The 11,670-nt window shown below is 52.8% G+C and overlaps 1 protein-coding gene across 1 annotated transcript; it reads left to right on the forward strand.

Moving 5' to 3' along the window:
- Positions 1–5,439: 5,439 nt before the first annotated feature.
- BMP2 (bone morphogenetic protein 2) lies at positions 5,440–9,190 on the forward strand. Its single transcript, XM_075707911.1, has 2 exons — positions 5,440–5,791; positions 8,346–9,190. The coding sequence occupies exons 1-2, from the start codon at positions 5,440–5,442 to the stop codon at positions 9,188–9,190; spliced, it is 1,197 nt and encodes a 398-aa protein (XP_075564026.1).
- The last annotated feature ends 2,480 nt before the right edge of the window (positions 9,191–11,670 follow it).

Consider the following 11,670-nt stretch of genomic DNA (forward strand, 5'->3'; position numbering starts at 1 on the left):
ACTACTATTAATATTTCACGTCTCACATACTTATCATATCCAGGGGACAGTGGTCTAAAGTGGAAATTTTCAAAAATGCTCAGCAGTGGTCTAACGGGTCTGCTGAAGCCAGTAGTAAAACTGTTTACTCTCAACGTGCAGAGCGCGATGCGAGTGTTTCTGCAGACCTGCGTCTCTAACTAGACCAGCAATTAGGTCATTTTGTTAAGGATTACAAGTTATGGTCAGAGACCCTAGTGAGCATCTCTCGTCTAGCTCTTCCAGCTGAAGTCTTCTGCCCATAGCCGTCAACAATGATGGTTGCAATTTAACCAGGTTGGAAGAAAAAGGCACTATGTGGTGGCAGTGTATAAATGTGATTTGATGTAGTATTTGTAAGAACAAAATGCTGGGGGAAAAAAAGATTTTCTTCTTTCCCCCTCTAGTCTTGAAAAAGGACTCTCACCGTGTTGTAAAAATCTATCCTTATTTGGGTACTTTTCTATCGTTTTACTAAGAAAACCCAACAACAGCTGAAGTTGAAATCTGTCAGCTGTGTTTGGGTCCTGGAAAGGAACACCTGGATCTGAAACCTTAGCAGCAGGTGCCGCTAGCTGAGTATTTACTGGCTCAACACCTCTCCAAAAAACCACTAAACCAACACCCCCCCAGAAAAAAAGAAAAAAAAAAAAGAGTGCACATGGGAAAGAAGAAAGGAGTTAATCAGTCCAGTTCAGGAGCAGGGAAATGAAGTTTCACAAAGGAGATTAGCAAATATGCATGGTCAGGTTTCCTAAAACCCCACGTCTGTACCCGATCTTCTCAGCGTAAATGGTGGCTTCTCTCTGGCAGGAGTTGAGCTGAAGAGCAGGCTTGATCTGCAAAGTAACTCTGTAAAATGAAATGACATTGTGGGAGCCCACCGCGGTGGGGCTGGGTCTTTAGCTGATGTACCGCTCGACTCCTCGGTTTCACAGAGCTTGTGAGGAATTGCAGCGCCGGGAAACGCGCCCAGCTGAGCTTCGGTTTCTTCATCTCAGGTGCGCCGGTGCAGAGCTGTAGGGGTGGGAAGGGGCCGAGGGCGTTATGCCTGCTGCAAAGGCTCATTTGGGGAGCTGGAAGTCTGGGTGGGCGCTTGGTCCTAGCATGTTCACGCTCCGCAGACCGAGCGCTGCATTTGTTATACCTAAATCCAGCTGTCTCTAATGCTCTCTATCGTGATAAAGATGCTTCTCAGCTTGTGACCTCAGGTGTGCCGATGCTGGAGATGCAGCGGGAGCTGGCCTGAGCGCAGTGGTCAAAGGCAGCGGGCTCCACGGAGGGGTATTTAGTCGGTTGTTGCGCTGATGAGGCACGAACCGTAACGGGACCTTCACGGATGACACTTTGAGTGCTTTATTCCCCATATTCACCAGGGCACTGGCTGAAAGGGAGCCAGAGCTGCCTTGCTGAGGAATCTCTACCTGGGGCAGGCAGCGTGGGGAAGGTGCCGGCGCAGGGTTGAGGTTCTGGAGTGGGTAGCAGTGCATCCAGGCAGCGTTTTGTAAGCGCCTCGGTATCGTCTTTTGGGACCTGATGGAAACAGGTGGGAAGGCAGAGTCACTGCCCCAGCACCTCCTGATCTAAATAGGCTGAGAGATGACGAACTAGAAGGGGACACGTGGTTTATGGCCAAGAGAAGAGGAGACTGTTAGAGCCTGTTTATATTTAAAATCAGAGAGGGGCAAACCTACGAGACCCTCTTGATATCAGATCAGGGTATGCGGGCCTTCCGAACAAGCACAACCGCGTTTCTCCCTTACAAGGCTCATCACCCTAATATAGAAAGCTCCTGGAGATAAGGCGAAGCTGGGCATACAGTACAGCCTATGCTCCAGGCACAGGCAGTAAGTGTTGAGGCAAGAAATGACTTTTTCCTGGCATGACCCACTGCAGATTGAACTGGAATGGCAATTACAAGTTGAAGTGCTCATTTAATGTCAGTGATGTGTAAACTACGTTGCCATTGTTATTTTAGTGCTGATTTACATAATTGGCATACCCTGAAGTCACACTGCACGCACTTTCAGTTCATGCTAAAGACTTGCAGGAAGTCATAAAATTAAACATTATCTGCGCTGGAATGCAACGGGAAAGTAACTAAACTTCTGCAGGATTTCACCGCGCGCTGTGCCACCTCTGCCGCCGTATGCGCGGCAGCGAGCGAAAATCAGGTTAACAGGTGTTGGGAGCTGTTGGTAGGAAGGAGCTTTACCAGCTCTTTAATTAACGCTGGTGTAGTTCTGAGGTGGTTTGTTACACCGGTATGTAACTCCCCGGGTGAGCACCGCATCCTGCAGCGACATTTGGCCGGTATAGCTGAAGTCACTCTAGCGTGATAGGAAAGCCAAGAGAAGGAGGTTCACGGGAGGAATTATTCCGCTCCAAAATGTGCTGAATTCCTGCCTCGGCTCGGCGGTTTTCCTACATTGAAAAGTCGTAAGATGGAGGGAAAAGGCCGCTCCCAAAGGAGGAGCTGGTAATGGAGCTGTCTCAGTTGTTATTGCTTTAAATCCTCCTCCGCAGTAATTCAAGGTGTCAAAGGCTGTCTGTGTCTTTTGCAAATGAAGCCCCTGAGAGGTATTCGGAAGAGGAGGCGCAGCACAGGGCGCTCACCTTGCCGGGAAGGAGCCTGCGCTAGCACCGGAGCCCGGCTAATGACGGCGCGCCGATGGTTTCGGCTTTGATGAGGACCCTAAGCTACCAGGTATGGCATACCTGTGCAAGAAGGGCCGGGCCCCGCCGCAGAGCAAACAAGAGCCGGGGCAAAGGATGCATCGCTGCCCACAAGTTACTAAATCCCGTCGGGATGAAGAGGTTTGCCGGTATGGGCGAAGGGAGCGAGGGACGTCGCCGGGATCGGGAGCTGAGCACGGGCCTGCCTTCTGCACCCCTGCCCCCGCCGTCCTCCTCCGTGCCCGGCCACCGTGGCGGGCGCTGGGGGCTGCAAAACCGGGGAGGTTTGGCGGGGAGCGTGGGGCAGGTGCCGTGCGGCGGCGAGAGGGGCCGAGGGTGGTGGTTTGTGCTGGAGCTGCCGTTTCGGGGCCGGAGATCCGCCGCATTTCCACCACTGGAGGGCAGCCACATCTTAAAAAAAAAAAAAAAAAAAAAAACCACCCCAAAAAAACCAACCCAACCCAACCAAAACCTTAAACCAAACCCTCCCGCCGTCCGTACGGCCGGGGCTGAGCCCGCAGACGGATGCAGACGGCGCTTCTCTTTCGGGGAGGTTATTGCTAAAAAAAAAAAAACCAAAAAAAACGGGTTTTCAGCCCCCGCCGGCGAGGCCGGGCTCGGGCAGCGGGGCCGCCGCTTCCTGCTGCTGGTAGTGGGGGCGGGGGGAGAAACATAAATAAGTAGCTATAGATCGAAAGTGCTTTTAAAGCACCGGGATTCTGCCGGTACCTTAGGTGACCTTCACACCTTAACCACCCCCGGTTAATCCGATTTGCGGCGGCGGAGCCCGGCAGCGCCTCAGGGGCTGCACAATGGGTCATTGTTCGGCCCCGGTCCCGCGTCCTGCTCCGGGCGGTCGGCGACCGCCCGGAGCAGGACGCGGGACCGGGGCCGCCGGTGCTTCCCCGCAAGCGTAACGGGCCGGGCCGCCGGCCCCATCCACGACCGGGGCGGGCGGGCGGCAGCGGCGACCGAGCGAGGGAGGGAGCGGGGCTGAGGGAGGAGGGAGGGAAGGAACGAGGGGAGGGAGGCGGCGTCTCCTTTAAAAAGCCGTGCGGGGCCGCAGCCCGCTCCCACAGGGCGCCTGTGATTGGCGCGGGCCCGCGAGCCTCCGGGGTCGTGACATCGCCGCGCAACAAAAAGCCCCGGCGGCGGCCGGGCACCCCCGGCCATGGTGCGGTGCGGGGCGGGCGGCGGGCGGGCCGGCGGGGCACCGGGCGCTGTCCCCTAGCGCGGCCGCTCCACGCCGCGCCGGCAGCGGGCTACTCCCCACCCTTTTTTTTTTTTTTTTTCCCCTTCCTTTTTTTTTTTTTTTTTTTCCTCCCTCCTCCCTCCTTTCTTCTTTTTAAGGGAGCGGAGGCAAAAGTCAAGCTTCATCTTCATGTCGCTGCGGGAGTCCCGAGTTCAATGTCCATCTGTCTGATGCGGGTGATGCAAAGGACATTTTTTTTTAAAAGGAGCCTTTTAACTCCGTAGGCACATAGGGGACCCATTCACGGGCAGGCACACGCACACACACGCGAGGAGGAGGAGGAAAGAAGAAGAAGAAGCAACAACTTTTCGATCGCTGCTTTTAAAAGGGAGAAGCCCTTCCCCTGGCCGGGACTTGCCTTCTGCCTCCTCACCCAGCTGCTAAAAGCATGTTTCTGAGGCGGACTGTACTTCAGGGAACTTCTGTTTTCTGCTCGGCAGCTGTAGAGGAGCAGCAGCGAAGTTTGGAGTAACACCAAGTGATGCGGGAAAAACACCCCGAGAGCAGAACACCCTCCTGCAGACACAACCCCCGCTGCCGCACACAGGTACAACTCCGGCGGGCGCAGATCCGCTGGAAGCCTTCTCCGCAGGATGACTCCGTGGGCCACGGAGCGCTCTGGAAGAGAGAGGGGGGACGGGACACTAATCATAATTATAATAATGATAATAATCCGGCGCAGAGTTTCACGGGGGAGAAGAGCGTCCTGTGGCTTTGGCTAAGGACGTAGCAGGATTTGTATTTTCCTCCTTCCCCTCCTTCCCCTCCGCCGAGGGGAAGACAGCTCTCCCTTCCTCCCCGGGGGGGGGAAGGCGCTGCCCCGCCGCGGAGCCCCCGCCGCGGGGGAAGCGCAGCCGGCCCCGAGCCCGCGCGGAGCGGGGGGGAGCCCGGGGGTCGGGACGGGAGCGCAGCGCAGCGCAGCGCAGCGGGGAGGCGGCTCTGCCCGGCGGCCGCCCCTTCCCTCGCCCGGCGCCGGGCGCTCTCCCCGCCGAGCGCTCCCAGCCGCCGCCGGCGCGGCGGGGAGGCCCGGGCCGGCCGGGCGCACACCTGCGCCCCCGCCGAGCGCTGCGGGCCGGCCCCGGCGCTGCCCCCGGCCGCGCTGACAGCGGCCGCCCCCTTCTCCCCCCTCACCTCCGCGCTCCTTTGTTGCGGAGCGGATCGCCCCGCTCCGCTCCGCGCCCCCGCCCCGGCCCGTCCCCTCCCGCCTCGCTCCCTTTGATCCCCTGCCACGGGGAATTTCGGGCCTCCCGCCGCCGCCGCCGCGCACCTGAGGCGGCCCGCGGGGGGCTGCTCCGCGCCCGCCCCGCCGGGCTGCCGGCCGGGCGCCGCTCGCCATGGCCCCGAGCTCGCCCCGCCGCGGGGGCCAGGCCGGGCGCCGGGGTGGGACCCACCTGGGGACCGTCCCCGTCCGCGCTGCCCCCCCCCCCCCCCGCCGCGGTGCCCGCGCTGACTGGCTCCCATCGCCTCCTCCTCCTCCTCCGCGCAGGTTGATCATGGTTGCCGCGACCCGCTCCCTCCTGGCGCTGCTGCTCTGCCAGGTGCTGCTGGGCGGCGCGGCCGGCCTCATGCCGGAGGTGGGCCGGCGGCGCTTCAGCGAGCCGGGCCGCGCCGCCTCGGCCGCGCAGCGCCCCGAGGACCTCCTCAGCGAGTTCGAGCTGCGCCTGCTCCACATGTTCGGGCTGAAGCGGCGGCCCAGCCCCGGCAAGGACGTCGTCATCCCCCCCTACATGCTGGACCTCTACCGCCTGCACGCCGGCCAGCAGCTGGGGCAGCCGCCGGCCCTCGGCTACCCGCTGGAGAGGGCCGCCAGCCGCGCCAACACCGTCCGCAGCTTCCACCACGAAGGTAGGGGCGGGGGCCGGGGCCGGGGCCGGGGCGCGGGGGGGGCCCTCAGCGGGCCGCGGGCTCGGCGCACGGCGGTGCGGGGCCGCCGGCGGCCGCGGGACGGGCGGGGGGGAAGGGGGAGGGCCGGAGGAGGAGCGTCGGGGCGGATTCCTCGCCGGGAGCGCCCGAGCTCGGCCGCCGGTAACGCGGGGTTTGTTGGATTCAGCGGGGCGGGCGGCGGGCTTCCCGCCGGGGGTGCTCGGCGAGCCCCGGCTGCGGGCTCCGGCGTTTCTGCTGCGGCACGCTGGCTCCGCCAGCCCGGCGGCTCCTCCTGCCGTCCCGCGGCAGGCTCCGCTGCTCTTGGCCCGCCCCGCCGGAGCGGAGCGGCTCGGCGTTAAGCGGGGGCTCCCCGCAGCTCGCTTCTCTTTTGCGAGGCTGGAGAGCGGGAGAGCCTCCCGAACGCGCGACCGAGCCGGGGCCGCTGCCGAGGCTTTAATCCTTGCCTAATCCCCCCGAGAGAGCAACGAAACCATCCATCGCGGCCTCCCATCAAGCGCTCCCTCGCCCCGCCGTCGAGGAGCGCTTTAGCCCGCGCCCACGCTACACCTGCCCGGCGCCCGGGCTGCTCAAAGCCCCGTGGCCGGCTTTCGGCTCTCACCCACAGGTAACCCGGCCAAACGCAGAGCGAGGCGTCCGGCGGCACCTCCGCGCCTCCTCGCCTGCGGCCCAGCCAGGCAGCAGACCCTCTGGGACAGGCCCTTGCTGAGCAACTGGGCGCATTTCCCGCCTTACGTAGCCGAAATAGCCGCCGCGGCGTTAGCCGTGGCACGGGTAGGCCCGTGGAGCCGGCGGCGCACGTGTCGCTCGCGTGCTCTTTGGGAAACGTTTCCCCAGGTTGTAATCGTTCCTGGCTGCGAGTCCCCGGTGGTGGCGTGCGGCGGCCCCGCTGTAGAAGTAATGAAAATGCAGCTTTCCCGTGCTTTTGATGCGAAACTGCGTTGAGAAAAGACATCCGTTAGCGTTTAATGTTTCTGATGGATAAAGGGGGTGGCCTCGGAGAAGCGGATGCGCTGTTTAGTGGAAAGCCTTATCGCGAGAGAGGAGACGAATGATGAATTGTAACCTCTCATCGTCTGCGTTTCCCTACGTGGAAAGTAAACACCTAGCAGTGAATGGGGAACAGCCAGTGCGTGGGTCATTCACGTTAAACCTGCGCGTGGTAGGCAAGGAGCTGAGCAAGAGGGGAGCCGAAAGGGCAAAGTTTGTAATTTTTAGGCAAACGTAAAAAATCTGCAGTTTCAAGTAGTCATACTGTTAGGGCAAAGACTGTTTTTGATATACAAGCTATTCTACAGAATGTAATAATTCTATATAATTTTCACAAAATTTAGAAGAAAGTCAATGTGACTCCATTTTTTCACCGAGTTCTCACTCTATTAGTGGCATCGTGAAAGCAGAAGTTTGACTTGCGACTGCTCAAAACATCTGCACATTTACAAATATTGGTCTGGTCCTGAGACACCCTAAAGCTGAGCCTTACCTCATGCAGTCCTATGGGAATCGACAGAGAATGCTTACATGACTAAGAACTGCTAACAGCAGTTATGGTCTCCCCTTAGAAAGTGAATCTTTCTCCAAGATGCTTAGTACCAAAATTAAAACCCATGATTTGAGAGAGATTTGTTTTGGCAAATACTTTTAAATTCTTCGATGTCTGTAGCAACAACGTGCTTCTTAGTAACCCTAGATATATTTCACTCTGAAGCTCCATTCAATTATTTGTTGACTCAAAGGTGAGAATGGCATGGGGTTTAGTGACTTTTTACATATTTTGGTTGGGGGTGTGTGTGGTTTTGAAAACCTGTTGTTCGGAAGCCACTTTGTTTCATTACCCCTTCACCATCCACCCCTTTTTAGCAGTCGAACCTTCCTGCCATTCCTTATGGCCCTTTTGGGTAAATACTAGGGCGTGCTTCGTAAAGTGCCGTTACAGATGTTGTGTTCACCGTCTGTAATTAAGACACAAAAATCCATACGTTAAGATTTGTAAGTCACCTAAATTGCGGAGTGGTATTTTTTTCAGAATGGAGTTTAAGGATTGACGTTAGAGCCATATTCTTGAAAAAAGCAGAAGCGCAATAGTTACCCTGAGTCCTCGGTTTTAATGATTCTCATCAGACCCCCACTAACTATAGCGCTCGAGTTTTCTCACTGGTGTCCTGGAATTCCAAAGTAATGCTGCGTGTTTCTTGCCACTTCTTATAGCCACCTGGAAGGCAAAGGGCACCAGTATTCAATCAAAATGCGTAACAATGAATGAAGCATTCTTAACTTCATGCTATAGATGCTTGCATAAATAAACAGAAAGACGAGGGAGATGGTATTTTCTGCCTGAAAGGCTTTCAGATCTCGTAGGTCGCATGCATTAACTGTCATTTGAAAGTTGCCAGCAGCAGACTATGTGAGGAGTTTGGTTGCTTGTCTCAGTTGCTGATTTTTTTTTTCTTTCTTTCTTTCTTTCTTTCTTTCTTTCTTTTTTTTATTTTATTTTATTTTCCCTGTTTAATCAAATCAGAAGTTTTGGAAGAACTGCCAGAAACAAGTGGGAAAACAGCACGGCGTTTCTTCTTTAATTTAACTTCCATCCCTAATGAGGAGTCTGTCACCTCAGCTGAACTCCAGATTTTTCGGAAACAGGTGCACGGAGGCTTTGAGAACAACAGCAGCTACCATCACCGTATTAATATTTATGAAATTATAAAGCCAGCCACAGCCACCTCTAAGGACCCTGTCACAAGACTTTTGGACACCAGGTTGGTGCATCATAATGCAAGTAAATGGGAAAGTTTTGATGTAACACCAGCTGTTTTGAGGTGGATTGCACATGGACAACCTAATCATGGGTTTGTGGTAGAGGTGGTTCACTTGGACAAAGAGAACAGTGCCTCCAAGAGGCACGTTAGGATTAGCAGGTCTTTACATCAGGACGAAGATAGCTGGTCTCAGCTCAGGCCATTATTAGTAACGTTTGGGCATGATGGCAAGGGACACCCGCTTCATAAAAGAGAAAAGCGTCAAGCGAAACACAAACAGCGTAAACGCCACAAATACAGTTGCAAAAGGCATCCGTTATATGTGGACTTCAATGATGTGGGGTGGAATGACTGGATTGTTGCCCCACCGGGGTATAGTGCCTTTTACTGCCATGGGGAATGTCCTTTTCCACTGGCAGATCACCTAAACTCAACAAACCATGCCATTGTTCAGACTTTGGTCAATTCAGTGAATTCCAAAATCCCCAAGGCTTGCTGTGTGCCGACAGAACTGAGTGCTATTTCCATGCTCTACCTTGATGAGAATGAAAAAGTTGTATTAAAGAACTATCAAGATATGGTTGTGGAGGGTTGTGGGTGCCGCTAACACAGCAAATATATTAGACAAATACAAAAAAAAAAAAAAAAGAAAAAAAAAAAGAAAAAAAAGCTGACACTTTAATATTTCCCAATGAAGACTTTATTTATGTAATGAAATGGAAAGAAAAAAAAACACAACTATTTTGAAAATATATTTATGTCTACGAAAAAGTTGGGAAAACAAATATTTTAATCAGAGAAATATTCCTTTAAAGATTTTAAATGTATTTTAGTTGTACATTTTATATGGGTTTAACCCCCAGCACATGAAGTATAATGGTCAGATTCTTATTTTGTATTTATTTACTATTATAACCACTTTTTAGAAGAATAGCTAATTTGTATTTATATGTAATCAAAAAGAAAAAAATATAGGGTTTGTACATAATTTTCCAAAATTGTAGCTGTTTCAATTGTGTGTATTTAAGTTGAAAAGAATACATGGAAGGTTACTATGGCAAAGTGCATAGCACATTTGCTTTCTGCTGTGCTACTGTTAAGGTCACAAGTTCAAGTCCAGAAAAAAGTGGATAATCCACTCTGCTGACTTTCAAGATTATTATATTGTACAATTCTCAGGAATGCTGCAGGGTGGGCTGTCCAATCCATGAGAACTGGCATCCTCTTTAGGTGGAACATTTGGATAAGAACCAGACGTTGCTGATCTAGTATAAATACTGCTATTCCCAACTAATTTGCAGTGTGAATATAAGAAGGGCCAATAGAAATCCTGCGGGAGGCGGGGGTGGGGGAAAGACTGAATCCTTTCTAGACCTACAGAAAAGTGAATGTTTGATGTTTCCTTTAAAAGTCCTTCCTTTAAAAGTCCTGGCCAAATATAAAATAATAAAAACTAAAATGTCATCCTTTTTTTTTTTTTTTTTTTTGTGATTATGTACGCTAAAGAGGAATAATTATCTCATTTGTACCGGCCCTTGTCTTTAACAGTTGGAAAAGCGTTGCTTACTTCCTCACCTCAGATGAGAGCTCACTTCTGTGGAGTGTTCTAGTGAAATTAATCTTCAATTTTTGCCCTACATACAGCAAGCTGTTGTCATACGCAGCCTCCTATCTAACCTCAGCTGATGGTTTTGCGGTTTTGCAGATTAGCTTCTCTTCCTTTTCAGGGTTTTGTGTTTGAAAGCTCCCCCCCCCCCCCCCAAATGTTTAAATCTATTTCAGATAATAAATCACCAAACTCTGATATTTCTTTCTGAAAAGTCCAGTCTGTAAGAAAAAATGGTTCACTTGTGCAGTCATCACAAGGATAACTTGCGCTTACATCTTCTTACTTTTTGAATCCTTCATGTAAGGGGCAAAAGCATGGTTTGTAATTGGCAAACACAGCATTAAAGCTAATACTTAGTTGTGCCTGTTGTGCGTTAAAAGACTAGTGTGGCAGTCGGGTTACTAGCGGTACAACGCGGGACGAGCGTGCAGAGGCTGGGTTGCTTGTTGCGTGAAAGTTGTGCTGAAATAGTAGAGCGGGAAAGTAGCTTAAATCAGCTTCTTGGTGATCCACTGCGAAGTGCCCTGAAGCCGGGAACGGAATGACATTGTGCTAGTCTGCTAGTGGCGAGTTCCTGCCTATCTCAGGAGCTCTCCAGTGTCTTTAGTGGATATATAATGACTGTGCTGATACCTCCAGAGATGTCAAACCCTCTTGTGCTCCGTGGTGGATCCATTTCTGGATTTGGCGAACCAAGGCAGCGCTTCCTAAAGCCATGTGTGCGGTTGGCCCATTAGAGACCCCTCGAAGTCAACTCTGTGAATCTCTGATTTGGGCCTCCTGTTAGCCTAACTTTTTACGAACGGAAACCTCTTCTTTCTCATGGCCCTCCCCAACCTCCTCCTTTTTTACCAGAATCATCTGGGTTACAGCAAAGGTACGAAATAGGTTTGTTGATCAGAAGGGCTAACCTGATGGTGTCTTACAGATCTTCTTATAGAACAGTCCTCTACTGCTAATCATCAGAAAAAGCAATGGGTACAGAGGATAGGAGAGGAAAACTACTTTCCCGTTGGCGGCTTCTGTTTTTCTCGTGAGCTTAAAAATATCTTGAGCTAGGTGTAAGCTTCTGTGGTGAGATAAAAACTTACATGTTTCTTTGTACCAGCAGTGTTTTTAATAGCTAGTAGAGAACAATCCACCACTCCGCAGTTTAGCTTTGCTTATTTTTGAGAGGTAGCTGATTTCGTTGGTCATGCTGATACGACGTAGTAGCCTACGAGTTTACTGGGTGGACAACCTCTATTTGTTTTTTTGAAAGACCAGCGCTGTTTGGTTGGCTAATGTTTTTAGGGGGGACCCGTCATATGTGCGGAAGTTTAGTTCGCCTTTTGCTTGTTGCCAGCTTTACCGGCGATGAGTTTATGGCTGTTGCTTTGGGAAGGTTGTCGGTCGCACAATATACCACAGCGAAGGTTCTTGAAGAATTCATTGATTGTTTGTGATGCGTAGTTGTGCTAGTCAAGTCACAGCAGCGC

The sequence above is a fragment of the Pelecanus crispus genome, chromosome 3 (assembly GCF_030463565.1).
Source record: "Pelecanus crispus isolate bPelCri1 chromosome 3, bPelCri1.pri, whole genome shotgun sequence".
NCBI classification, from domain to species: Eukaryota; Metazoa; Chordata; class Aves; order Pelecaniformes; family Pelecanidae; genus Pelecanus; species Pelecanus crispus.